The sequence below is a fragment of the Cucurbita pepo genome, chromosome 19 (genome assembly GCF_057944985.1).
Source record: "Cucurbita pepo subsp. pepo isolate OVF chromosome 19, ASM5794498v1, whole genome shotgun sequence".
Taxonomy (NCBI): domain Eukaryota; kingdom Viridiplantae; phylum Streptophyta; class Magnoliopsida; order Cucurbitales; family Cucurbitaceae; genus Cucurbita; species Cucurbita pepo.
This window is the reverse complement of record NC_141816.1, coordinates 1,789,055-1,815,329: the sequence shown is the minus strand read 5'-3', so window position 1 is coordinate 1,815,329 and position 26,275 is coordinate 1,789,055. Positions and strand designations below refer to the sequence as shown.

Sequence of the window (26,275 nt, the reverse complement as noted above, 5' to 3'; positions counted from 1 at the left end):
TTATAATTATTGCCAACAAACTTTTCTATTTATACCCGTAGAAGCACTTCCACCCTTCATCTCGTTGACTAAAAATATCAAACCCTTGGTTACCAACTGCAAAGTTAGGAATCACGACTTTTCATAATGGCATAATATTGTCCACTTTGAGCATAAGCTCTCATGACTTTGCTTTGGGCTTCTGCAAAAAGCCTCATACCAATGGAATTTGCTGGAAATCCGGTGTTTCATGCTCGTTTAGAACTTATTGAAACTCGTTATCATTTTGTTCGAGAGAAACTCATTATCAGTTGAGTATTTACAGGAGTTATTTCAATTTAAATAGAAGTTTTACTCTTAGTAAACTATAGCTACGGTACAACACTTCATATTTTCAGTTTTCTCTGTATTGTCTTCTTTGAGTAATAATAATTTCATATTTATTCTCACTTTTGAGTTTTGAGTGTTAGATATTGTGTTAGTTAGTATCAGAGTTATGCTCTAAACTTAGCCGTGACAATAGAATCCTCAAATATCGAACAAAGAATTGTGAGACTCGAAGTTGTAGTCAAAAGTGACTAAAGTGTCGAACAAAGGGTGTACTTTGTTCGAAGGCTCTAAAGAAAGGAGTCGAGCCTCGATTAAGGGAAAACTGTTCGAGAGCTTCATAGACCTCAAAGGAGGCTTATAGTGTACTTTGTTCGAGGGGAGGATTAGGGGAATAATCATGAGTTTATAAGCAAGGAATACCCAAAGCAAAGCTATGAGAGCTTAGACTCATAATATCATAACATTGTAGACAATATCATACCACTGTGAATAGTCGTGATTCTTAACAGCAACTAGACTGATAATTCTCTAATTTCTTACCCTCTATATCAATATTTTTGTAATTTGACTTAAACAAAGATTAAATATATATATATATATTTAAAAATTTTAAAATAATAATAAATAATAATTTGGAGGCCATGCCTACCTAGCCGCCCTAAATCCGCCATTGATTCTTGTACTAAAAAAACGAAGAAACAAAATTTCATCGTCGTTACGTTATTTGCGATTGTGACGAAAGAGCTCGGTGACATCATTTTATTTAAACGACATATAAAGTCTAACAATTTACCATTTAAGGAAAAATATAAATTTATTTCAAAGCGTGATTTGAAAGCAAAAGTAAAAGACAGCTAACATTAATTCTAAATTGTCATGCAATCGAAATGTACTCGGGTTTAATCATTTTTTTTTATCATTTGATTTATCCACAAAAATTCATCAAGAAAAAAGTAAAATTACTAAAGTACCCCTCTCCAATTAGGATTAGTATGCATTTCTCGCCCTATGTTCGTCATTATATTCATAATCCCCATTTTTTTAAAAAGAAATATACATTTATTAATGTTTATATACATACTCGCTTTTAAAATGTCAATTAATTTATTATCAACTAAGCTCCGCTCAAATTGGTTTACATGCAATCTTTATTGTACAATATCAGATAAAACAATTCCATAAATTATTTAAAAAGAAATCCATAATCACTGTGAGCAGATATAACTTCTTCAGTAAGATAGTGAGCTACTCGGTTGATATTTTCTAATTTGAACGACCTCGCCCCAGTTCTCCAAATTAGGGTTTCGATCCAACGACGCACTATTTCCATTTCAGTATTAGTTAAGTAATAATTTTTTAAAAATAAATCATTAGCTTTTCTCTCATACTCATATTATTATTATTTAATTTAATTTTTTTTTTGTTATAAATATAAGATAAATAAAATGAAATGAGAAGTGGAGGATTAATTAATTCATAATTTTTTTATTTTTTTTTTATTTTTTACATTCTAAATTAGGAAAAAAGGTTTAATGGATAAAATTCCAAAAAGTCCGAGCCCGAACCGGATCCGACCCGAACCGGAAACCCGAATGAGAAACCCCAATAAAAACCCTTCATTCTCTCGCAATAAAACCGTTCCAAGTTACTTCCCTCCCTTTGAGATTCTTTTGGAGGCGCCACAAAAACAAACCCTCTCTCTATCTCTCTCGGCTCCTTCACCATCTCCAATTCTTCATCTCTCTCTCTTCCTAATTGCAGCTTAAAAACCTCCATTAATCCTTCATCCATGGCGGCCGATTCCGCTCAGCATCATCAAATGGCCTTGCTTCTGGGTTCCGATCGCACCCACTTCGAAGCCCTAATTTCCCATCTTATGTCCTCTTCCAATGACCAGCGTTCACAGGCTGAGTCCCTTTTCAATCTCTGCAAACAAGCCCACCCAGATGCTCTCGCTCTTAAGCTTGCTGATCTTCTCCACCCATCTGCTCATCCCGAGGCACGCACCATGTCTGCCATTCTCCTCCGCCGTCAACTCATTCGTGATGATTCTTATCTCTGGCCTCGTCTTACTCCTTCCACTCAATCAACTCTTAAATCTGTTTTGCTTTCGTCTCTTCAGACGGAGGAATCTAAGTCTATTTCGAAGAAGTTGTGTGATACTATTGCGGAGCTTGCTTCTGGGATTTTGCCGGATGGAGGTTGGAATGAATTGATGCCGTTTATTTTTCAGTGTGTTACTTCTGATAGCGCTAAGATGCAGGAGTCTGCTTTGTTGATTTTTGCGCAATTGGCTCAGTATATTGGTGAAACCCTAGTTCCACATCTGGATACACTTCACTCTGTGTTTTCGCAGTGTTTGAGTTCGTCTAAGACTGCAGATGTGAGAATTGCAGCTTTGGGTGCTGCGATTAATTTTATTCAATGTTTGTCTAGTGCTTCTGATAGGGATAGGTTTCAGAATCTATTGCCCTTGATGATGCAGACGTTAACTGAGGCTTTGAATTCTGGACAAGAAGTCACTGCGAAGGATGCGCTTGAGTTGTTGATTGAATTGGCAGGGTCTGAGCCCAGATTCTTGAGGAGGCAGCTGGTTGATGTGGTTGGTTCCATGTTGCAGATTGCTGAGGCGGATTCCCTTGAAGAATCTACTAGGCATTTGGCAATTGAATTTGTTATAACGCTTGCTGAGGCTAGAGAGCGAGCTCCCGGGATGATGAGGAAGTTGCCGCAGTTTATAAGTAGGTTGTTTGGGATACTTATGAACATGTTGTTGGATATCGAGGACGATCCTGCTTGGCATACCGCTGATACTGAGGATGAGGATGCGGGTGAGACTGATAATTATGGGTTTGGGCAAGAGTGCTTAGATAGACTATCTATTTCGTTGGGTGGAAATTCTATTGTGCCTGTTGCTTCCGAGATGTTTCCTGTTTTCTTGGCTGCACCTGAATGGCAAAAGCATCATGCAGCACTTATTGCACTGTCACAAATTGCAGAGGGTTGCTCGAAGGTATTAGTCCTTGCTTTGAATTTTCATCTCTCCTTTGCATTTCATTGTCTTACCTTTTAATGGCCAAAGTTTACAATTATGAAGTCTCTACAGCGTGCTCCTCTTTATTTTACTAGATTTCGTTCATTGTTATATGTTAAAGGCATTGATAATGTTGCAAATCAATTCAGTTTCAAACTTCTGAATGGTATATGTTATATTATTATATTAAGCATCATCTTGGTTATTATTTGTTGGCGGTTCCTTTCAATGGGTTAGAGCTTTATTCGTTTATCCTTGGTGCGTTGGTTTGTCATTCTAATCACATACTTGCTCTATTTGTGCAGGTAATGATAAAGAATCTTGAGCAAGTACTCTCTATGGTTTTAAATTCATTCCAACATCCACATCCACGTGTGCGATGGGCAGCTATTAACGCCATCGGCCAGTTGTCTACTGATCTAGGCCCAGATTTGCAGTCTAAATATCACCATCTAGTTGTGCCTGCTTTGGCTGGAGCTATGGATGATTTTCAAAATCCACGAGTACAGGTTTGTATATTTTTGCTCTTATTGAATGGGTGTAGCCAGTTAATCATCTTTTCTACAGATATTTATCTTTTCTTGTTCTGCAAACTATTTATCCAATTTTTTCTGTTGTCTTTTTTCCCTCCTAGAAGCTTATGTGCTGATACTTGTCGCTTTGTGATGATTTACATCCACATTTTTTATATGATCGATTAGGAAGTAAAATTTTCTTAATGAGATTAAGGGATAGATATGTGCAGTATTTTGTTCCTTTGGCTCCTTCACAATATTTGAATAAGCAGTCATCACTAGAGTTTTTCTTGCTTGTTCTTTAAAAAACAGTACACAATATTTACTTCTTTACTATTGAGGTAACATTGCTAATTTGTCTCTTTCTTTAATTCTACAGGCACATGCTGCCTCAGCAGTCCTCAATTTCAGTGAAAATTGTACCCCAAATATTCTAACGCCTTACTTGGATGGAATTGTGAGCAAACTCCTTGTACTACTGCAGGTATTCTACTTTCTTAGTGGTCTTACTCTCAATTTATAACATACGTATTTCACTACGTGGTGGCAATTTGATAAATCATTTGATTGAAATTCTCTTTTCCTGCTCTGCTAAATGTTATTTCATATTTCTTTGTTTTTGAGGTAAAATGGTGATGCATCTCAATTTTTTTCTTCAATATAATTTCTTTTTATATGTTGCTGCTTTTGTTGCAAAGATGGCTTGATTTTTCATATTCTTTTTTATTAATGTGCTATATCATTTGTCTGCATTCCAGAATGGAAAGCAGATGGTGCAGGAGGGGGCTTTGACAGCTCTTGCATCTGTTGCCGATTCATCCCAGGTTTGTTTACTCTTTAATCTTATTTCAATTTTTTGAACGCTCTTTTGTTGTGGATGTTACAAGCTTTGTTTTTACGTCGACAGGAGCATTTCCAGAAATATTATGATGCTGTAATGCCTTACTTAAAAGCTATTCTTGTAAATGCAAGTGACAAATCCAATCGTATGCTTCGGGCCAAATCCATGGAATGTATCAGTTTGGTTGGTATGGCTGTTGGGAAAGACAAGTTTAAGGAAGATGCCAAGCAGGTTACTTTCGATAATGTTTATCCATCATTAGGTTATTCTATTTGGACTCCTGTTATCTTTAGTGAATGTTGTTATTCTATTTTGTAAATCAAATAGTTATTTCAATCAATCTTTATGCATAAATTAATAGTTGTTATTCTTTTGTCTCTATTATGGGCTGAAATCTTTTATGGTCCATGTATTTTTTAAGGTTATGGATGTTTTGTTGTCACTACAAGGATCCCCAATGGAAGCAGATGATCCCACGACCAGCTACATGTTACAAGTATGTTTTGAGGGTCTTATGTGATACAAATTGGTGTATCTTTTTGGATGGATTTGGTTTAATTTTATTGGTCAAAAAAGAAGAAAATAATTGCTTAATTCTTTGGCAGGCATGGGCAAGACTCTGCAAATGCCTTGGACAGGATTTTCTTCCTTACATGAGCGTTGTGATGCCACCTTTGCTTCAATCTGCTCAACTTAAGCCTGATGTGACAATCACATCTGCTGATTCAGATGCTGATATTGATGATGATGATGATAGGTTCGGTTTTTAACTTCTATTTTTAATTGTTCATTGAAATGAAAACAATTAAATTCTTGTGAGTGTGCCCTGCAGTATTTATTATTGTTTTAGTTTCCTTTTTCTCTTATGTATAGTATCTTTAATAAATTGAATACCTCCAAGACATTGGGAAAGATTAGTTGTTATTTATCTTATGATAAATAGCATGTTTAATATAGTTGTGTTTGCTACTTCTCTGTTTTGATGTAAAATTTTCACCAGTTTTTTTAATTAGTTCTTTTGTCAAGGTATTTTTCTGTTAATTAAACGTTGATTGTCTTTATTGCAGTATTGAAACAATAACTCTCGGTGATAAAAGGATTGGCATCAAGACTAGTGTTTTGGAGGAAAAAGCCACAGCTTGCAACATGCTGTGTTGTTATGCTGATGAGTTAAAAGAAGGATTTTTTGTCTGGATCGATCAGGTTGCTTTCATGAATTACACTTTTTGTTCTTCTAATATGTGATCTTTTGTTTACTGCTGTACTAATGGTTGTTCTGTTACTTAGGTTGCTCCTACTTTGGTTCCACTCCTCAAATTTTATTTTCATGAAGAAGTTCGGAGGGCTGCTGTTTCAGGTAGTAGATTGTTCCTTTTTTTTTTCCTATGTTTTTTTTTTCTACTTTAAAGTCATTGGAAGAAATCATTTAAATTATCTTATTTACACGTTGTCTATTATGTAAACAGCCATGCCAGAGCTATTGCGTTCAGCAAAATTGGCTGTTGAGAAAGGGCAATCTCAAGGTCGTGATGAATCCTATGTGAAGCAGTTGTCAGATTATATTATACCAGCTTTGGTGGAGGCATTACACAAGGTTGCGTGTGGATTATATTTTTTCCAGCAATGATAGATCTTTATACTTCTAAATTGCCATCCACCTTTTGTTACTTAATGCTCTTATGTACTTGAGGGTGTTGAAAGCTAAATTACGATGTTTTATTATGCTAAATGCTTTACAGGAGCCTGAGGTGGAGATATGTGCCAGTATGTTGGATGCACTGAACGAGTGCGTACAGGTCAGTTTGATGAGTTGTTAAATATATTCTGTACAAAAGAAATGAAGTTATCATTTACAAGTATCATGTGCTTTAATGTTCAATTTCTGTTGAAGTCTGGTACAAATTTAGTTCGGTGTTTCTGCAGCCTTTTGTTTTTGTTTCTTTAGCCAAGGAATTCAAGGTATTTGTTAAGAAAAATAATATATAAGGAACTCCAATGTGAGTCTTTGAGTCCAAAAAGCTAACTAAATCCAGACACCTTTAGCTAATTGGTATCTCAAGAGAATTCAGTTCAATTGTGCGCTGTAATTGTGTTTTTATTTCATTCTTTCGTTGAACTTCTTTCTCTTTTTAGTTCATTCATTTCTTTTCTCCTTTCTGCCTTTTGTGTAGTAGTTGGAGTTATTTGGATGACAGTCAACTGAAGTTAGAATTTTTCCCCAAAGTATGAATTATATGCATTCTTGAACTAAATGTGGCTTTTCTTTCTATTAGATCTCTGGACCACTTCTTGATGAAAGCCAAGTAAGGTGCATTGTGGATGAGATTAAATATGTCATCACTGCTAGTTCATCAAGAAAGCTTGAAAGATTGGAGAGGACAACAGCAGAGGATTTTGATGCAGACGAGAGAGAATTGCTTGATGAAGAAAATGAGCAAGAAGAAGAAGTTTTTGATCAGGTAAGTTATTGTGATAGACATGCTATCTTATGCTGTTTAGTAGTTGTGTTTTCAGGTGTATTTGAAGATTAGTGTGAGAATAATGTTGTATGTCTTATTTTGTATTTTGATTAGATTGGTGATTGTTTGGGAACTTTGATCAAGACTTTCAAGGCCTCGTTCTTGCCTATGTTTGATGAGCTCTCATCTTATTTGACACCTATGTGGGTAAGTTTCTTGAGAATTTTTATCTGTCTGTAATGCTTTCTAACTTTGATCTTAGAAAATACCCACCATTCTGATCTACATAAGACTTTCATTCTTTATGAGTTTGCTTGAACGCTTCTGTTTCTGTATCATTCAACGATGTGAAGTTGTGTGCACAAAGTAGAGCCAATCACTTGAATGAAAACGAAATATAATTTTTTTTGTAAGTTGATGATTCTGAAATCTTCACATTTTCTTTATGTTATTATTAGGTGAGGGTTCTGCCATTTTTTCTGTTAACTTCTTCATTCACTGTTATGTTTACAGTTTTAGCTAGACCTTTTAAGTGAACATTGAAACACTTCTAATTTGCAACGCATACATATGTGGCTGTACAAACTAATTTATTTGAAGTGTATCTGGAAGTACTTAACCCCTAATGGTCACGATCTTCGGTGTGCAGGGTAAGGATAGAACAGCCGAGGAGAGGAGAATAGCAATATGTATTTTTGATGATGTTGTGGAGCATTGTCGTGAAGCAGCCCTCAGGTAATCATTTCATTGTAATTTTTTGTATCTTGAGCATTTGTATTAATTTTTCCTATTGTGAATCAGGTATTATGATACCTACCTTCCCTTCTTGTTGGAGGCTTGCAATGATGAGAATCCTGATGTCCGTCAGGTTTGTTCTGCCTTTAAATGCTCATAAATAATGATTTTTCTTTTGTTAATTCAAGCTTTTATCTAATTCAATCATTACTCATTTACAGGCTGCTGTTTATGGTATTGGTGTTTGTGCCGAGTTCGGCGGTTCTGTATTCAAACCGCTGGTTCAAGGTTGGCTTCGATTGCACCTCCTTTGTTTGAGTTTTTGAGAATGGTGGATGACTTCGTTATATCTTCTCTTTCTTTTGTGCAGAGGCCCTTTCCAGGTTGGATGTTGTGATTCGGCACCCTAATGCACAACAGTCTGAAAACGTAATGGCATATGACAATGCTGTTTCAGCTCTTGGAAAGATATGTCAGTTTCACAGAGATAGTATAAATGCATCACAGGTTTGTGTCTTCTCATGTATTGGATTCATCTGCATTCATTTAAAATGAACTCGCTTTTCCTTTTCCTCGTGTAATAAATATTAAGAAAAAGATTTCATGAGTGTTTGTGAGTGAATGATTGTGCCCATGAAATATGCAAGCATCGTAATCTTGAGTATTTGACAAGGGTTTTTCTCGAATTAGACTACGAACGATAATATTTATATGTACTCCATGCTCTTGGAAACCGCACAATGAATTTGTTTCTTGACTGAAACGACCTCCAAATTCTATTTATTGTACTAATAGTATTTCGTTGTGTACATATTTGTCGCCTGTAGTATGTATTTGGTCAAACATGTTCTATGATGGACACTAATTCTATTTATTCCATTAATGGATCCTGCTCAGGTCCACATTTCTTTTATGGCATGCTTATTTCTGCGTCTTATATGCCTCTATGACTTTTTTTTTGGCAGTTGGTTCCTGCTTGGCTAAGCTGCTTGCCTATTAAGGGTGATTTAATTGAGGCTAAGTTGGTGCATGAGCAGCTCTGTTCAATGGTTGAAAGGTTGAAATGTTGATCCCATAAACAAATTCTATTCAACAATCTTGTTTGCCTGATTCATTGTTTACTCATTTTTTTCCCTCCATTTAATTAACAGGTCTGATAAAGAACTCTTAGGGCCCAACAATCAGTATCTTCCTAAAATAGTTTCCATTTTTGCCGAGGTATGCTATATTGTTAAGGAACGTGCACAAGAACGTTTTGTATGCTTTGATTTCTCAATTTCTGGGGGCATTGTTGTTTGTAGGTTCTATGTGCGGGTAAGGATCTTGCGAGTGAGCAAACCGTGAGCAGAATGGTGAACCTTTTAAGGCAGCTTCAGCAAACTCTACCACCGTCCACGCTAGCATCGACGTGGTCGTCCTTGCAACCACAACAGCAGCTTGCACTCCAGTCAATCCTCTCATCTTAGTGTAATTTGTATTGGCAAGGCAGGTCATTCTTTGTTCCAGATTGTGTCAGATCCTGAGTTGGTTACGTACATCTCTTGGATGGGTTGGCTATGTGTTTTCTGGTATTTTTCAAAGTGTTTTCGCCTGATAATGTCATCTCGCCCCTTTTACATTGCGAAGCACAGCAGCCATCCCTCGAAGAAAGCTGCTGCGCGTTGGCGTCGTGTGTGTCGTCATCATGTCTGGTAAATGTATTATTTTTCGTTATGTGCTTTTGTTTAAAGCATCGATTTTGCATGGGTCGAAGAAAGAGTAGATACAGTTTGTGTATAGTCCACAAAAGTATTGGTGAACTAGAGTCGTCCTCCCTCACAAAAAAGAGTGAAAACTACCAAAAATAATGTCGAGTGGTTATTATTATTATTGTTATTATTATTATTATTATTATTATTATTATTGAGGCTTTGAAGTTTTGAAAATATTGAGATCAAAGCGTGCATTCATACACATAATGGTTATGTTTTGCTTCTTAAATTATAATTTGGTTCTCTATTCCTGATTTACTTATTTATTGGCTCAAAACGAAATTGGATGATTTGTTTTTTAGATATTTAGTGGAATTTGATGATACGATAGGAGGCACGATCAACTCAATCTAACTCATACGATTTGAGGTGTGTAAAGGTTTCCTCGGGCTAGATGGAGATTGACCCTTGAGTGCAAAGGCAAAAGGGATCTCGAGTGCAATACCTGCTCGTTGAGTAGGGACATCAGACTTAGTGATTTGATTATGATGAGCGGAAGGGCTATCGTTTAACACCTACTCGAAGTAGGGATGAAAGTCGGGCTTAGTGCATCAGACTTAGTGATTTGATTATGTTGAGCGGAAGGGCTATCGTTTAACACTTACTCAGAGTAGGGATGAAAGTCGGGCTTAGTGATTTGATTATGTTGAGTGGACGGACCATAACGAATAAAAATTACTCTAGAGATAACATTTTATTTGAGTGAGTTAAATTTAAATTTTAGTTAAGATTATGTTAAGTAGTTAAATTTAAATTTTAGTTAAGATTATGTTAAGTTGTTTAAAAAATTATTTTTGAAGTAAATTTCAAAATATGTATAATAAATTTCAAAATAATAATAAATCTATTTAACAACTCCATGAATTAGAAATTTCAAACATTTATATGAAAGAGTTTAGAGGGTAGAGACTGTAATCTCATATAATAATATAATGTTTTTAAATTCTAATTTAATTAATATTTTTCTAGCAAAATAGAATATTTATTTAATAAAATTATTTTAATGGATGATGATTATAGCATTAGGGGTTGAAATGGATGTTACAACAATGGCGACGTGCAGAATGGGACACCATTATTCCCTATTAATTTATATTATTTTCCTTTTTTAATTAAAAAAAAAAAATCACTTTATTTATTAATTTAATAGTGACGTTTAATAATACTTGTAACCTATTTCAAATTAATAATAATAAATTTTCAAAAAATTAAAATAATACTTTCCCTACAGATTGGACAACTACTCCAATAATTATTTATTTATTTTTATTTTTTTTAAGGAAAAAGTCTTTTCTCTTTATTTTTTTCTCTTCAAATCATTATATATATATATATATATATATATATATATATATATATATATATATATATATATATATATATATATATAAATACTCTTACCTATGTTTTTTAAAAAATATAAAAAATATTAATTTTGAATGAAAATCTATTTATGAAATTTTAAAATTAGTATTAATCCCTTTTCATCCCACTAATCAATTTTTATTTTTATTATAATATATTACACGTCGATTGAATTAGCATGAATTAAAAAAATGATCCATTTTAATTGGATTCTTTTTTTTTACTAAATTAATTTCTAAAATAAAAATAATATAATAGATCGACGTGATCGCCAAATTATTAATTCTATAAAATAAAAAAAAAATTGAGAATAAAAAAAAAAAGAAAAAAAAATGTTTTATGAAGGCAGCCAATACCTCGTAGGTTAAGATTAGACTTTTATGTCTTTTATTTTTGTTTTTATTTATTTAATTAATTATTTATTTATTTTGGATCTTCTTTCTTAAGCCTCCAAGTGGCAGCATTTTAGGCTTCCATAACTTTCTCTCTCTACTGTTTGACCTTGTGCCACTTCAAGGGAGAGAGAAAATATGCGTAATTACTTTTTTGCCCTTGTCCTTTTTAGGAAAAAATGATTTATTACCATCTAGTTGTAGCACGGGTGTACCTGAGTTGGATTAGATTGAGTTTACATTTTATAGACTAACTCGAGGTTGGTAATTCAAGTAACCCAAAATTGTTTCACAACCCAACTCGACACTTTATGTTCGAGTTAGGTTGAGTTGAGTTGAGTTTACCGTTGATGCAAGAAAATGTTGGGTAACAATTGGGCATGTCATTCGTGTTTGCTAGAAGCTTTCTTGCTGTTACAGAAACGACATGAGATGAGGAGAAGAAAGTGTGATTCCATAATGAGTAAGTGAAACTCGAGGGGAAGGAGGTTGATTGAAGCCCTGGTCTCTGAGAAATTTGCGCGCAATTTCAAAAACAATCTGAGACAATTGGTGTGACGTGCAACTTTGGGAAGAACAATAACTCAAAATTTGAACTGAACCCGTTTGATTTTAAAAAAAGAAAAAATTATCCAACCCGAATCATTGATTCGGATTGGGTTGGTCCGATTTTCTAGATTTTTGGGTTCAATGTACACCCCAAGAATTTGGTCGGAATGGTTGAATAAAACCTGAAAAATAGTCTATGTGCTTTTATAAACTCTCATGAATAGTCTATATTTGTATCAGTAACGGCTTATGGATGAGTGCTCTTCGTGTAGTTTGTTGGTTGTGAACCTACGTGCCTATGACTTTGTTTCCTAGGAAATCCGTGCAACGGAAGATCTTGAATGTGAGAATTTCTATACGAAAAACATTCTCTTAAACAAGGTATTTGTGTTTGGATTACAGCTCAAGACCAGTCTCATGAAAACCTTATATTCTCGAAGGAGGTTCTACCCCGTAGAAACGCTCTTTAGCTTTAGCTAGTCGTGACCAAGAAACCACCAGTTTCGCTTGGTGGGTCGGGAATGCCCGACTTATCATTTATATGATACATTATTGAATTTTGAAAAGGGTATTTTTGGAAACAAAAAAAAACATAAATTGAAGACTTAGCTATGAAATACCTTTTTGGTTCCTTTTTTAAAATTAAAGACCAAGAACATGAAGCCAAATGCAAGAAAACAATACAAAAGTTTTTGTGGCTGCTCCTCAAATTCAACTCAGTGATAATAATAATTAAAAAAATGAAATCAATTTTCATTTCATATAAATCTTCATTTCCCAACAATCAATTAAGAACATTCAGTTTCCAATCATTAATCAAACAAACAAAAACCTCCATGGAAATCCACTTTCAGTCGCCGGGAACCCACGGCGGAGCCACCGCTTCATTGGGCAAATCAAGCAAATTCAAAGGCAGAACTAGAGGGAACAATGCTAACAAGTTCGTCGGAGTCCGGCAGCGGCCGTCGGGGAGATGGGTGGCGGAAATCAAAGACACGACAAAGAAAATCCGAATGTGGCTCGGAACTTTCGAGACGGCGGAGGAAGCCGCTCGAGCTTACGATGAAGCCGCTTGTCTTCTTCGAGGTTCCAATACAAGAACGAATTTCATCCCACAAATCTCCACTAATTCCCCAATCGCCTCACGAATTCGCAGCCTTTTAAACAGCAGAAAAAACCCAATTCTAAATCCACTCAAAAACCACTCCGCCGCCGCCGCCGCCGCTCCAATAATTCAGGACGGCCGGCTGTTCGACGGCGCCTATAAACCCGACATGACGAATTGTTTGGAAGAAACAGAGATGGGTTCTGATTTTTGTAGCGATTCATCTTGTTCTTCTGATTCTTCTCGATTGGGGGCTTCTTCTGGAGTTGGGTTTGTCGATGGACTTTCGATGGTGCAAGAATCGATGAAGTTTCCGGTGAACGCGGCGGCGTTTCAAGCGGAAGGCGAACATTCAGAGGATTTGGAGCTATCAGCTTTTGAGAGGATGAAAGTTGAGAGGCAAATTTCTGCTTCTTTATATGCCATGAATGGAGTTCAGGAGTATATGGAGGCTGTTCATGAGGCCTCTGAGGCAATTTGGGATCTTCCACCACTCTGTTCTTTGTTCTGTTGATGATCATGAACAGATTAAGATAAACCATGTGGGTTTATCTCTTATTTTCTTTGTTTAGTGCTTGATTTTAGTGTTTTTCTTATGACAAATGTTGTCCGTACAAGAATTTGGGAGATTAAAACATGAAATTGGAGACAGAAACCATTTAAAGAAGATCAAACTTTTGGTGGGTAATTTAGAAATCAATCTAAAAAGCTTAAAATTCAAAAGGGTATGTAAATAATTTGTGATTAAGAAGCTTGTTCATGAATAAACTCCATTTTGAAGGGATTTGCCTTATTTTCCGTTTGGAAATATAAAAACAGAACAAAACAGAACGCACCCATTTACTTGAAGGGCCCACAGATATAGAAACCGCTCATAGTCTCCACTCGTTCATCAATTAACCGCTAAATCTTCAGTCAGGCGATAGACGTGCGAAATGGGCGCTCTCAAAGCCGTGGCGCTCATCACAGGAGGTGATCATTCCAACGTCAAAGGCTCCATTCAGTTCGTCCAAGATTCAAATGGTCTGTTTCTCTATGTGGGTTTTTGAATTCGATGCTTGTTTTTGGTTCTTCTGCGCCCATTTTTCATAGGGTTTTTGTAATCGATGCTTGTTTTTTGTTCTTCTGCGCCCATTTTTCATAGGGTTTTTGTAATCGTTGCTTGTTTTTGCTTCTTCTGCGCCCATTTTTCGAAGGGTTTTGTCTGCGATGATTGTTCTTGCTTGTTTTTGCACTTATTTCTGAAAGGATTTTGTGTGCGATGCTTGTTTTTGCTTCTTTTGCGCTCATTTCTTGTAGGGTTTTTGATAAACATGAACAGGGGCGACCCATGTTAATGGTAGATTAAGTGGGCTATCTCCTGGACTCCATGGCTTCCATATCCACGCTCTTGGAGATACCACAAATGGCTGCAACTCCACTGGTAATCCCTCTCTTTTTCTGCCCTAATTTCGCCTCGTTCCATTGGTTGAATCGATTTTTTCTTTGTTAGGGCCTCATTTTAATCCATTGAAGAAGAACCATGGAGCTCCTGGGGATTCAGAACGTCACGCTGGAGATCTGGGGAACATCTATGCAGGCCCTGATGGTTAGTAGAGTTTCTACTTTTTTTTCCATTGGAATGTTCTTGAGCTCCTCGTATGACATTTTAGCTGTGGAATGTTTTAGGGGTTGCTGAAGTTTCCATTACAGATAGGCTGGTAAGTTTGCTAATCCTTATAGACTGCTTCTTATTCAGTGAGTTGTGCTTATGTGAGCCACTGTTGGGCTTCTAATTTGCATTTGTTCTTTGTGATGTGAGTTGTGGATTATATTTTCGTTGTTGTTCTTGTGTTTTGATGTGTAGATTTCACTTAAGGGACCTCATTCGATACTTGGACGGGCAGTTGTTGTGCACGCTGATCCCGATGATCTTGGCAAGGGTAAGAGTTTGTTCTATTATACCTGGTCTTTAAGCTTTCGAACGGCATGAGTCTAAGCCCACCGCTAGTAGATATTGTCCTCTTTGGGGTTTCCCTTAAGGTTTTTAAAACGCGTCTACTAGAGAGAGGTTTCCACACCCTTATAAAGTATGCTTCGTTCTCCTCTCTAACTGATGTGGGATGTCACAATCCAGCCTCCCTTCAGGGACCAGCATCATCGTTGGTACTCATTCCTCTCTCCAATCGATGTGGGATCTCACAATCTATCCCCTTTAGGGCCCAGCGTCCTCGCTGGCACACCGCCCGGTGTCTACCCCCTTTGGGGCTCAGTGTCCTCATTGGCACACTGCTCGGTGTCTTACTCTGATACCATTTGTAACAATCCAAACCCACCGCTAGCAGATATTGTCTTCTATGGGCTTTCCCTTTCGGGCTTCCCCTCAAGGTTTTTAAAACGTGTCTGCTAGAGAGAGATTTCTACACCCTTGTGAAGAATGTTTCATTCCCCTCTCCAACAGATGTGAGATCTCACACAAACGTTCTGTACTGTTCTTGAGATTAGGATAAAATAGCCATTTGAGTTGTGTTACCTTTCATCTCTTGATAAATTATTTAATAACCAGACAGGGACATGTCTTTTATCATTTACCTTGATGATGTTTGTAGCGATCTTTTGTGTGATAAAGAATATTGAACAAGAGCGACCTATTAAACACATATTTGTAGGTTCAAGGACCCCACTTCTCTAGTTTGTTGATAATTGAATGAGTATCACTTTCCATTGTCAGTTCGAAAGAGTATGTTTGATTGTCGTTCACACGTTCATTTCGTCTATTCATTGTTGCCTTTTGGCTTAATCGTACATGTTAAATGTAATAGGCGGGCACGAACTCAGCAAGACGACTGGAAACGCTGGTGCAAGAATCGGATGCGGTTAGTATGCAAATCCTCTATATATTTGGTTTTGGTTTTTAGGTATTAACATAATGAGTCGTAAAAAATAGTGGGGACGAGATAGGGTGGATTTAGCATGAATATTTGTTGTAATGCTGCAATTTGAAGTGCTACATGATGATGATATGCTCCATCCCTATTGAAATGAAAGATGTTATTTAGGTTTATTTTCTTAAGGACAACTTGGTTCGGATCAAATTCTTTAAAAAAGGAGATGCTTATAAGGGGAGGAAGATAAGCATTCCACCAAATGGCTTACAAAGATCCATCTGTTTTGAAGTAAGCCTACTGCTATCAGATAATGTCTTCGTTGGGCTTTCCCTTTCGGGCATCCTCTCAAAGTTTTAAAACACGTAGGGAGAGGTTTCCACACCCTTATAAGGAATGCTTTGTTCCCCTCTCCAACCGGTGTGGGATCTTACAATCCAACCTCCTTAGAGGCCCAGCGTCCTTGCTGGCACACCGCTTGGTGTCTGGCTCTGATACCATTTGTAACAGCTCAAGCCCACCGTTAGTAGATATTGTCTTCTCTGTTGGGGAGAGGTTTTCATACCCTCATAAGTAATGTTTCGTTCCCCTCTCCAATGTGGAATCTCGCACTAAATTAAGGAGAATAGACATATGGCATGAACATAAGTTTTATTTAGAAGATGTCTGATCACTTGGGAAAAACGAAAGAGAATGGTGAGAAGCAGGTGGAAAGAAGGATGAAAGGAAACGGGCGGGGTGGGGCGGAGGTGAAGAAACTAACAAAGGTACTGATAGATCGAGAAAAAAAAACTAGTGAACAAGTTCTTCGACGAGCAAAGCCATTCCTAACCCGAAGAAGCCTCAATTCGGTCTCGTTGAGAAAAGATTCACATAACTTAGAGAGTAGCCAATGACCTGCCTTTAATAGTTGAGACTCAAAAGCAAGAAATCGAGGCAAACCTTAGGCAATAGGGCATGTAGGGCATGCGAGATCAATATCGATATCGATATTGCCTTCCCATCGATGAAACACTCTTTAACAAACGCATAAGGGAAGGGAGGGGAAGCACGGAAAATCATGATCAAGATAGCGGAGGTCCCGGACCGTAAGTAGGGATTTTGGGTGATAGAGATATGTTATGTTGTTCCTAAATTATAGAACTAAGCATTTTGTACCCTTATGGTTTTATTGTACAGTTTTTGAAAGTTTTGCTTGATTGTTGAGCAGGCATTATTGGGATCCAATCCTCTGTTTAAAGGTTGGCTGTGCTGGAACCCTCTCTCTCTCTCTCTCTCTCTCTGTTTCTTTCCTTTTTGTTCTGTACAAATAAATGAGTCCATCAACAATAAGTTATAAGTTATTTCGAGTCGGGTATGTGAAAATAGGCGAGTTTTATGGTTGCAAATGTTCAATTCTTCGTTCAAATAAGAATCATATTACAATATTGTCGAAGAGACTAGTTATTCACTAAATGACATGATAAATTTTCGGGTAGTTGAACGTTGGATGTTGAAGGTAAAATCATGAACACCGACCATCGACAATGATGGTTGTGCTTAAAACTATATGCTCTGCAAATTTTTCTTGCAATATATTCATCCGTCCTTTGTGGCGGTTTTGGATCGTCCTCCTGATCAAAGTTAGGAAAGGAAATATGTTATGACCATAATTTTCAATTAATGGATTAATAAAATAGAGATCAAATGTTTCATAGTCCAGTCTTACAAAGAAAACACACTTAATCTGCACATGATTCAATAGCTAATATGTAATTCGAAGCAACACGAGATGATATTTGTTGCACGCATTTTGAAAATGAAATCTCCTTTTCGGGTGGGCATTCCGAGAGAGAGGATCATCTACGAAATTTACAAATTTCAACTTTGCCAAATTCAAAACGAGCAAATCTTTTCTCGAATATTGAAGAAGAAAATCAATCCAACACGGATCCAAAATGAGCAAAAATCTTATTTTTTTTCCATCAAATTCTTTGAAGTAATGCCTCCACACTCATAGGAACTTAGAGCAGAAGATCAATTACAAAACAAAAACTCCTTTCGGTTCTTTCCCTTCTGAAAGTTCTTAAAGTTAATCAGCAAATATCTCAGCTGGATTTTATTTGGAACTTTCGAAGCGGAAAATATAAGAAAACCTGAATCCTCCTCCCAAATCGGCGATTGAATCGGTGCCAGTTGGATTCTCATACCCTTTTTTTAGAAACTTGAGGAACCAATACATATCTGTTTATCTGTTTCGTCGTTTTTTTTCTGCTCGACTTTCCCTTTCTGATTCATTTCTATAATACCCATTTGTTCTTTTTCTTGTTCTTCATCATTTTATGGTTTAATCTCTTCTCCAAACATGGCTGCCTTTTCCCTTTTTGTTTATTTTCTTGCCCTTACTCCTCTAGGGTTTGTGTCTTCAAAATCCCTTCCCCGATCTTCATTTTGCCCCAGAGATTCGGATTTCTTTCTCTATGGAGTTCGATCTCAATGCCCTTCCTCTGTGCTTCCCAACTTGCCTTTACAGGTATGAATTTCTCTGTTATCTTCTTGGTTTTGTGTTGATTGTTGTTTTGCTTAGCTGATATCATCTCTGTTTTCTTTTTGTCTTGTCTGAATTCCAACTTTTGTGGAGGCTGTTCATGTTGTTCGTGAAGCTTTGTTGTTATACCTTTAGAATTAGATTATTAGAAGATTTGTAAATGGCTGAATTTTGGTTGTGTTAAGCTCTTTGATTGTTCTTTATGTGATGAACATTCAGCTGAGGGGAGGTGGATAAATTTGTGCATATTGTTCTTTTCTCTTTACTGTTATCTGAAGAATTAGATTGGAAGAGTTAAGATGTTGAATCAGAAGTTAGAATGTTCATGGGGTTGAGTTGGGGATGGATTGAGGCGTTTGTAACCCAACTTCCGGGTCGAGTTGGGGATGAATTTAGGCATTTGTAACCCAACTTTCGAGTCAAGTTGGGGATGGATTGAGGCATTTGTAACCCAACTTTTGGGTCGAGTTGGGGATGGATTTAGGCATTTGTAACCCAACTTTCGGGTCGAGTTGTGGATGGATTGAGGCATTTGTAACCCAACTTTCGGGTCGAGATGTGGATGGATTGAGGCGTTTGTAACCCAACTTTCGGGTCAAGTTGTGGATGGATTGAGGCGTTTGTAACCCAACTTTCGGGTCGAGTTGTGGATGGATTGAGGCGCTTGTAACCCAACTTTCGGGTCGAGTTGTGGATGGATTGAGGCATTTGTAACCCAACTTTCGGGTCGAGTTGTGGATGGATTGAGGCGTTTGTAACCCAACTTTCGGGTCGAGTTGTGGATGGATTGAGGCGTTTGTAACCCAACTTTCGGGTTGAGTTGCGGATGGATTTTGGCATTTGTGGCATTTGTAACCCAACTTTTGGGTTGAGTTGGGGATGGATTGAGGCATCTGTAACCCAATTTTCGGGCTGATGAGGAAGTCAATGGAAATGACTTGAGTTTTTTGGGGGGTTTTTGACAATAGGACTTTTCGAGGATTTTTCGGGTCGATGAGGAAGTCAATGAGTTGAGGCATTTGTAACCCAATTTTCGAGTCGAGTTGGGGATGGGTTGAGGCGTTTGTAACCCAATTTTCAGGTCAAGTTGTAGATGGATTGAGGCGTTTGTAACCCAACTTTTGGGTCGAGTTGTGGATGAATTTAGACATTTGTAATCCAATTTTCGGGTTGAGTTGGGGATGGATTTTGGCATTTGTGGCATTTGTAACCCAACTTTCGGTTCGAGTTGGGGATGGATTGAGGAGTTTGTAGCCCAACTTTCGAAACTGCTAACCTGAGCATAGCTTTAACGCTTTACGATTACGACATTATATTCTCAATTGAAAGGTCATACTTGTTGAAAGGTCATACTTGTTGAAGTCATGGTGTGCTAGTGTAATTTCTTCTCTCTTATTGATTTTCTTTGCCCTTCTTCTGATCTTTAGGTGGATGGGAAGTTCCTTGATGAGACTTTGACGTCTTATAAGAAGAACGGCTACACCTCCATGTTCTTTTACGCGTCGTGGTGCCCGTTTTCTCTCCGTTTGCACCCCACATTCGAATCTCTCAGCTCGTTGTTTCCTCAAATAGAACACTTGGTGGTTGAGCAATCTTCTACACTACCAAAGTAAGTAGTTGAACTATTGTGTTCATTTGTTTGAATGAGACAGAATTTAGCGATCCTCGTGTTGGTGTTTTTATGTGCTAATGAGATTGTTTTTGTCATTGAAACTCGAATAGGATAATAACTTGCTGGTTTACGACCTCTTTACTAACATATTTGTCTTCCCGTTTCGTAGCGTACTCTCAAAATATGGAGTCCGCAGCTTCCCGACTATATTACTGGTGAACAGGACATCATGGGTTCGATATCGTGGTCCAAAAGATATACTTTCGCTCGTTCGTTTCTATAACGGAGTAACAGGTAAGGTTCTCTAATGTGGGTGTGTGTGATCAAGCTCTAACGGGTTGTGTTTGGTGAACGTATATCTAAATCGCGTTGGGTTATGTCAGGATTAAAATCGGTTCCTTATTATAATGAAGATGAGTTACTTAGAATTGAGAACGCTGGGAAGCCAATAATCGAACGGTCAAAGATTTCCTCACCGAACAACATATTGAAGAGCGAACCACTGTTGACGTTCTCGTTTGTATTCATATGTCTTCGTATAGCAATAGTCAAATTACCACATGTGCTATATCGTCTTAACAATCTTTGGAGATCTTACATGCCTCACCTAAACTTGGAAATATTTGGCGAAACACGACAACTGATGGGGCGGATTTTCCACATGGTCGATATGAGAAGGGCATGGGCGAAGCTGAGGCTATGCAAGACGAAGAACTTCCACAAAGGAGCAAAGAATGCTCGTGTTTGGGCGTCGTCTCTGGCCTCCGTCTCGTTGGGTGAATCTTCGTCCTCGAGATCGACTTAGATTCACCTACCTTGTAAAAATTGAAAATGCAAATTTCTGAGGCCTTTTCTTGCACTAGAGGTAGCAGGAGAGTAGAGGGTAAGGCAAGGCCTGTACAGTTAAAAAAAATTGATTCTCTCATATTGAATATTATACACATTACACGACCAGAACATGTCTAAACCCAAACAAGCCCGTTTTGTTTATTTGACCGTTGTTCGGTTCACAGTTGGGTCATAACGATATTATGTTATCTAAACAGTAGGTAAGTTCTCGTGTAACAGCAGCTCAAGTCTACCACTAGCAGATATTGTCCTGCTTTCTATTTCGGGTTTCTCCTCAAGGTTTTAAAACATGTTTGCTAGGGTTAGGGAGAGAATAATGTTTCGTTCTTATCTCCATCTGATGTGGGATCTTACAATCCATCTCCTTGATGGCTCCAACTCTAACGTCCTTACCGCTCGTTCTCCTCTCTCATCGATGTGTAATCTCACAATCCACCCTCCGGGGCTCAGTGTCCTTGCTAGTACTCATTCCTCTCTCCAATCGATGTGGGATCTCGAGGATCGGGCTAATTAATTGAGAGGAGAGGATAAGGGCAGGCTTGTGGGGGCGTGATTTAAGGCCTAGATTTGAGAGTTTGTTTGTTTATGCATTCCATTTTCAAAGATTGCTTGTTGGGAAGAAAAGGGGTCTCTTGTGATTGAATGTGACTGAAGATATTTGGTGTGGTGTATGAGCGGCCAAATGCCAAAGACTTGGGGAGTTTGCTTGTTCAAATAGTACTTGTATTCTTCTTTTTTGTATTTTGCCATGAAATTTTGTGGCTATTACCGTCTCGTTCATAATGCTTCGTGGCTATTACCGATGCCCTTTCGTGACTATTACCATCCGTATGAGGGTTAAGCAAAGTTTTTGTATATAGGTCATGCACATAGAGGCGATGGAAAGCTTTTTAGGATCTACTAAGTAGTTATTTCTTTCCTTTGCCTTCCATATTTGACATCATTTGATGATATATTATTTTATTTTATGGACATCTCACTGTTCTTAAATAATTCTTTCGTGACAAACAATGAATGATGCTAGTATAAAATAAGTTCTTTCGATGATGATATTATAAAAGTAATTGCTTGAATTATGCTAAGAAGCTATTGCCCTTAAATAAGGAAGAGCTTAGCGTTACAAAATAATAGCTACGAAGTAAGTTACACCTAACCTGATAAATTCAATTCAACTTTGTAATCAATAAGGACACCTAAAACATTTAACTAAAGAAATGTTCAAAGAACAGATGATCACACAAATAAAGGAAAATTGGGAAGAAAAAAAAAAGTAAAATTTGAAATTCATTTATTTATATAAATTCAAAAAAGGTAAAAATTGAAGCTTGAAAATTGATAGAACAGGCAAATATTTAGAGGTGACAATGAAAATTTTCCTAATAAATAAGAATATATTAAAGCATCAAACTTTCCCATTTTTTCTCATTAAAAAAATAACAAAATGATTTAAAAAGGAAAAAAAAAAGAAAAAAAGAGAAAAAGAGGAAAAAAGAATTAAAAACTTATCCTTTCTTGATCGTTTCTAGACAATCCCAGCAAGCAACCGACCCTCTTTTTCAATCCTTGTGGTTCCATTTATTCCAGTGGGGGCTGTTTACTTCTTAGAATCCCTATAAAAATTCACCTACCACAATCAAATGTTCATAATACCCTCCTCCCCTTCTCTTTCTCTCTCTAAGATTTTCCCCCAAACAAAGCATATTCTTGAGAAGAAGGCTACAAACAATCGAGAGGGTATTTCATTTGAGTTCTTGGTGGGTTCCTATGGCCAAAGGACCTGCAAATTCCATCTAAAGTTTGAAAATTTTGATTCTTCTTCCATTATAAAGCCCCCCCAGTTGTGAGTTCATATTTCACGTACCTCCAGAGAAAGAAAATGGATATCCATGAGTGGGAAATCCTCTCTGATGATGCCTTGCTTGATTACAAAGATGATAAGAAGAAGATCATCGCGGCTAAGAGAAGTGCTTCTGCTTCTGAAGCCAAGGTTATGGTTGATATGAACTATTTCTTGTGTCCATCGTCAATGGATTCTTCCAAGCACATCAGCCAACCGCCGAGGAGTTCTTCAGGGTTGTCTAAACAGCCGATGATCCCTGTTCATCTACAATTGGACTCACCAATTATCAAAGTCCCAGATGATTCACTGGCAATGAAAGAGAAAGAAAAGGTACCTATGGTGATCAGTTTTGAGCCATCAGCCGTGAGTGAGAAGGTTGATCAAAAAGGGGCTGCGGAAAAAGCAGATCAGGAGACTGTTACTCAAGTTTTCTTCAAGAAAATGAAGGAAAATGAATTCGTCGACATGAAAATAGACTCACCCAGGTCCAGCAACAAGGGAACAAAGGCTCAAATTGATGTAGGGTGTTATCAGTTTGATGATGATGGTGAGGCTAAAGAGAGCAGTACGAACTCCCCCAGGATGAATTTGATGAACCAGGAAAGCAACAAGATGGATGATGGATCCATCGGTGGGTTGAACATATTGAAGTGGAGCTTAAATGGGATTGGGGCCATTTGCTCCTTTGGGGTTGCAGCTGCCACGATTTGTGTTCTGTTTTATGGAGGCAACCAACAAAAGCTGAAAATCCAGATCTACACCAATGATAAGGTCAGCAATTCAAAACGTTCATGCAATATTACCTCAAACAGTAATGAATTAAGGCCAATGTTAGGTTAGGAATTCAATTCAGTTCATAAAACCCATAAATTGTAGCAGAGAGCTTATTTCATAGCATTTGGTTGCAGAAATTAAAGCAAGCGGTTCAGCAAGCTACTAAGTTAAATGAAGCAATCTCAGCAGCAAGAGGACTTCCACAGACAAGGGCTCACATAACCTGTGGCGGCCGCTATGATGGGCTCTAAGGAAGCTTAGAGGTGGCTCTGCTTTGAAGACAGACTCTACACTAGAGGATGAATTCAGGCGGATTTGCCCTTAAAAATGACCAATTCTATCACTTTATTAGAAGTCTGTACATAGAGATTATAGTTTTAAGTACAAAAAAAGGTTCAGGAGTCCTAGTTAGCCTACGCCAATACAGTCTTGATCAGCTTTGAATTTTATAGGTTTTTATGGTTTGTTTGTGTGTTCCAGTGAGGAAATGGTACAATCTTTATACACATGAGCAGTGGAAATGAAAGAGATAATTCTAAAAGCATAAACCTTGATCTTGATCTTGATCTTGAACGGTTAAGACACTATTTAGTCCATATACAATAACTCCTATGGCGTGGTCTCTATATTAAAACGTTTGTCCCACTTTAATAAATGTAACCAATGGGTAAGTCTTGCTCATTAAAGAAGACCCTGAATCTTAATTAGCATTCAAGCCCCTCTAAACAAACTTTTTACTATCTAACTCAATGAAAACGGTTGGTGTGGGGGAATGATCATAGTAAGGAATACATCTCCATTGGTACGAGGCCTTTCGGAGAAACCAAAAGTAAAGCCAAGAGTTTAAAGTGGACAATATCATACCATTGTAGAGAGTCGTGATTCCTAACATGGTATCAAAGTCATGTCATTAACTTAGTCATGTTAATAGAATCCTCAAATGTCGAACAAAGAATTGTAAGCTTTGAAGGTGTTAAAAAGTGACTCAAATGTCAAATAAAAGGCGTATTTTGTTCGAAAGATCTAAGGAAAGGAGTTGAGCCTAAATTAAGGGGAGGATGTTCGAGGGTTCCATAGGTCTCGGAGAGACTCTATTGCATACTTTGTTCGAGGGGAGGATTATTGGTGGGGAGTCCCACATCGGCTAATTAAGGGAGATGATCATGAGTTTATAAATAAGAAATACATCTCTATTGGTACGACACATTTTGGCCCCAAAATCAAAGCCATTAAAGTTTATGTTCAAAGTGAGCAATATCATACCACTGGAGAGAGTCGTATTACAAAGTGCAATTTCCACCTTTCAAAGCAACAAGGGAATTGGAGATATGGCTTACACGAGCAAGTATATGATGATGCTTGGTTTATTCCTTTGCTCAGCTAGCTTGGTATGATTTATCAGGTGATCAACCCAGCTGACTATATTCTTCCACCGCTTAAAATCGCCTATATACAATGCAAACAATAAATGAATATGAGTACAGGGCTAAATAATGGAAATGGATTGAAAAAAAAAAGTGAAACAGACAGAGAGTGACCGGCCGAATAATGGAGCAAGCAATTACAGATACAGTTCTCTCTTTCCTTTTTTTTTTTTTTTTTTTTTTTCAAGGTTTGAACAGTAAACAATAATACTAAATTGATCAGATCAAATCAAATCCTTTCCTCCATTTAAATTTCTAAGAAATACTTGAGAAAAAAATAGAAAATCTGGGGTCCAATGAAAGGGACAGAGATTCCACCACTTCAGAAAGTGAAAGCTCCATTGTGGGATTTGAACCAGGCACAAAATATCAAATAATGGCATGACAACTTGACAATAAACCGTAGCGTCGCCGATTGTATTATTGACAAAAATGCACTGCCTTGAACATCACATAATGCAAGCCATTTACGTAATCAACTCCCACATTTCACAATCAGATTGACAAAGAACATCAAAACCCTAGGCCAAAAACCATCCGCAGAAGATCATTTACACTAATCTACAGCATCTAAATCCATCCTTGATTCACTAAAAAGAAAGAACATGCAATTCAGATAGATTAGATTCGAAAAGCACACAAAACCCAGATCAAATTCCTTATCAAAAGAGCTAAAAAGACTGAAAGAAACAAAAGAAGTGGGGGAAAAGAGAAATGTCCGAAGCTATCCGGAAGAGGAACAAAGAAGAAAACGTTCGACTCCCTCAAACGGATTCCGTAATGGAATTTTATATCCGATCAATTGATGTAAGCCTTTGTCTGAACCAAAAGGTGTTGCAGAATAGTTTGCACCTCCTAGTCATTCGAAAGGCTAAACCATTTCCATTTTCAAAATTTTACCCCAAATCTAAACAAAACTAAAACCTTCAGAAGGATCATCCAAGAAATAGACGACCAAAAATTGTCTCCTCCCTTCAAAGTTTAGGCGACGGAGCGGAGAAAGGGGGCGGGAACGATTTAATAGCGACATTCGGCTTAAGGATTCCACGTAGGGTACGGTTTGGGCTTTTCGGATCGGGTATGGTCTTAAAGTGGCTGATCAAATCCGACTTTTCAATTCATCTAACTTAGCCTTAAAGTATTTCCCTTTAGCTGAAAAATGTCTTAATCCAACCCAAACAAGATCCAAACTCACACCAACAATTCATGAATCTTGCTTAAAAAATTCTAAAAAACCCTAAATTTAGATCAAAACCAACTAGCTGAAAAATGTCTTAATCCAACCCAAACAAGATCCAAACTCACACCAACAATTCATGAATCTTGCTTA

At 37.3% G+C, this 26,275-nt stretch overlaps 4 protein-coding genes, 1 long non-coding RNA gene, 1 other non-coding gene and 1 pseudogene across 7 annotated transcripts; 5 read left to right on the top strand and 2 right to left on the bottom strand.

The window, feature by feature from the left end:
* The first annotated feature begins 1,957 nt into the window (after positions 1 to 1,957).
* Positions 1,958 to 9,797, top strand: LOC111781323 (uncharacterized). Its single transcript, XM_023661853.2, has 20 exons — positions 1,958 to 3,322; positions 3,649 to 3,852; positions 4,238 to 4,342; positions 4,617 to 4,682; positions 4,766 to 4,930; positions 5,121 to 5,195; positions 5,305 to 5,456; positions 5,767 to 5,902; positions 5,987 to 6,056; positions 6,166 to 6,293; positions 6,439 to 6,495; positions 6,973 to 7,158; positions 7,273 to 7,365; positions 7,808 to 7,893; positions 7,960 to 8,026; positions 8,115 to 8,181; positions 8,264 to 8,400; positions 8,859 to 8,950; positions 9,045 to 9,111; positions 9,195 to 9,797. The coding sequence occupies exons 1-20, from the start codon at positions 2,099 to 2,101 to the stop codon at positions 9,357 to 9,359; spliced, it is 3,342 nt and encodes a 1,113-aa protein (XP_023517621.2). The 5' UTR covers positions 1,958 to 2,098; the 3' UTR covers positions 9,360 to 9,797.
* A 2,861-nt stretch (positions 9,798 to 12,658) lies between these two features.
* Positions 12,659 to 13,722, top strand: LOC111785750 (ethylene-responsive transcription factor ERN1 pseudogene; annotated as a pseudogene).
* Positions 13,723 to 13,918: 196 nt separating this feature from the next.
* On the top strand, positions 13,919 to 17,396 carry CSD3 (copper/zinc superoxide dismutase 3). The gene is made up of 7 exons (XM_023666143.2): positions 13,919 to 14,078; positions 14,377 to 14,478; positions 14,548 to 14,643; positions 14,724 to 14,755; positions 14,902 to 14,977; positions 15,857 to 15,910; positions 17,130 to 17,396. Exons 1-7 carry the CDS (start codon positions 13,991 to 13,993, stop codon positions 17,156 to 17,158), a joined length of 477 nt encoding a protein of 158 aa, XP_023521911.1. The 5' UTR covers positions 13,919 to 13,990; the 3' UTR covers positions 17,159 to 17,396.
* Positions 17,397 to 17,912: 516 nt separating this feature from the next.
* Positions 17,913 to 21,034, top strand: LOC111785753 (5'-adenylylsulfate reductase-like 5). Its single transcript, XM_087120162.1, has 4 exons — positions 17,913 to 18,431; positions 19,874 to 20,055; positions 20,228 to 20,352; positions 20,442 to 21,034. The coding sequence occupies exons 1-4, from the start codon at positions 18,264 to 18,266 to the stop codon at positions 20,861 to 20,863; spliced, it is 897 nt and encodes a 298-aa protein (XP_086976288.1). The 5' UTR covers positions 17,913 to 18,263; the 3' UTR covers positions 20,864 to 21,034.
* Positions 21,035 to 22,297: 1,263 nt separating this feature from the next.
* On the bottom strand, positions 22,298 to 26,127 carry LOC111781902 (uncharacterized). 2 transcript variants are annotated; one of them, XR_002813035.2, is made up of 4 exons: positions 25,264 to 26,127; positions 23,229 to 24,967; positions 23,082 to 23,138; positions 22,298 to 23,011 (listed from the first exon to the last, which is right to left on the bottom strand). It is a non-coding gene; the product is annotated as an uncharacterized LOC111781902 (long non-coding RNA). The 2 variants fall into 2 exon arrangements; XR_015414480.1 differs by having other exon boundaries at positions 25,870 to 26,127.
* LOC111781991 (uncharacterized) lies at positions 22,784 to 24,069 on the top strand. The gene is made up of 2 exons (XM_087120163.1): positions 22,784 to 23,518; positions 23,656 to 24,069. The coding sequence occupies exons 1-2, from the start codon at positions 22,784 to 22,786 to the stop codon at positions 23,770 to 23,772; spliced, it is 852 nt and encodes a 283-aa protein (XP_086976289.1). The 3' UTR covers positions 23,773 to 24,069.
* Positions 25,658 to 25,820, bottom strand: LOC111785755 (small nucleolar RNA snoR138). Its single transcript, XR_002813696.1, has one exon. It is a non-coding gene; the product is annotated as a small nucleolar RNA snoR138 (small nucleolar RNA).
* Positions 26,128 to 26,275: the final 148 nt, after the last annotated feature.

What these genes read in the sequence shown, in the direction of transcription:
- LOC111781323 (XM_023661853.2), top strand. Translation starts at nt 2,099, where the DNA reads ATGGCGGCCGATTCCGCTCAGCATCATCAAATGGCCTTGCTTCTGGGT. An exon ending in TTGCAGAGGGTTGCTCGAAG is followed by an intron (nt 3,323 to 3,648) that starts GTATTAGTCCTT and finishes CTATTTGTGCAG; the next exon opens with GTAATGATAAAGAATCTTGA. An exon ending in ATTGATGATGATGATGATAG is followed by an intron (nt 5,457 to 5,766) that starts GTTCGGTTTTTA and finishes TCTTTATTGCAG; the next exon opens with TATTGAAACAATAACTCTCG.
- CSD3 (XM_023666143.2), top strand. Translation starts at nt 13,991, where the DNA reads ATGGGCGCTCTCAAAGCCGTGGCGCTCATCACAGGAGGTGATCATTCC. An exon ending in GTTCGTCCAAGATTCAAATG is followed by an intron (nt 14,079 to 14,376) that starts GTCTGTTTCTCT and finishes AAACATGAACAG; the next exon opens with GGGCGACCCATGTTAATGGT. An exon ending in TCCCGATGATCTTGGCAAGG is followed by an intron (nt 14,978 to 15,856) that starts GTAAGAGTTTGT and finishes TAAATGTAATAG; the next exon opens with GCGGGCACGAACTCAGCAAG.
- LOC111785753 (XM_087120162.1), top strand. Translation starts at nt 18,264, where the DNA reads ATGGCTGCCTTTTCCCTTTTTGTTTATTTTCTTGCCCTTACTCCTCTA. An exon ending in CAATCTTCTACACTACCAAA is followed by an intron (nt 20,056 to 20,227) that starts GTAAGTAGTTGA and finishes CCCGTTTCGTAG; the next exon opens with CGTACTCTCAAAATATGGAG. An exon ending in TTTCTATAACGGAGTAACAG is followed by an intron (nt 20,353 to 20,441) that starts GTAAGGTTCTCT and finishes GGGTTATGTCAG; the next exon opens with GATTAAAATCGGTTCCTTAT.
- LOC111781991 (XM_087120163.1), top strand. Translation starts at nt 22,784, where the DNA reads ATGGATATCCATGAGTGGGAAATCCTCTCTGATGATGCCTTGCTTGAT. An exon ending in AGATCTACACCAATGATAAG is followed by an intron (nt 23,519 to 23,655) that starts GTCAGCAATTCA and finishes ATTTGGTTGCAG; the next exon opens with AAATTAAAGCAAGCGGTTCA.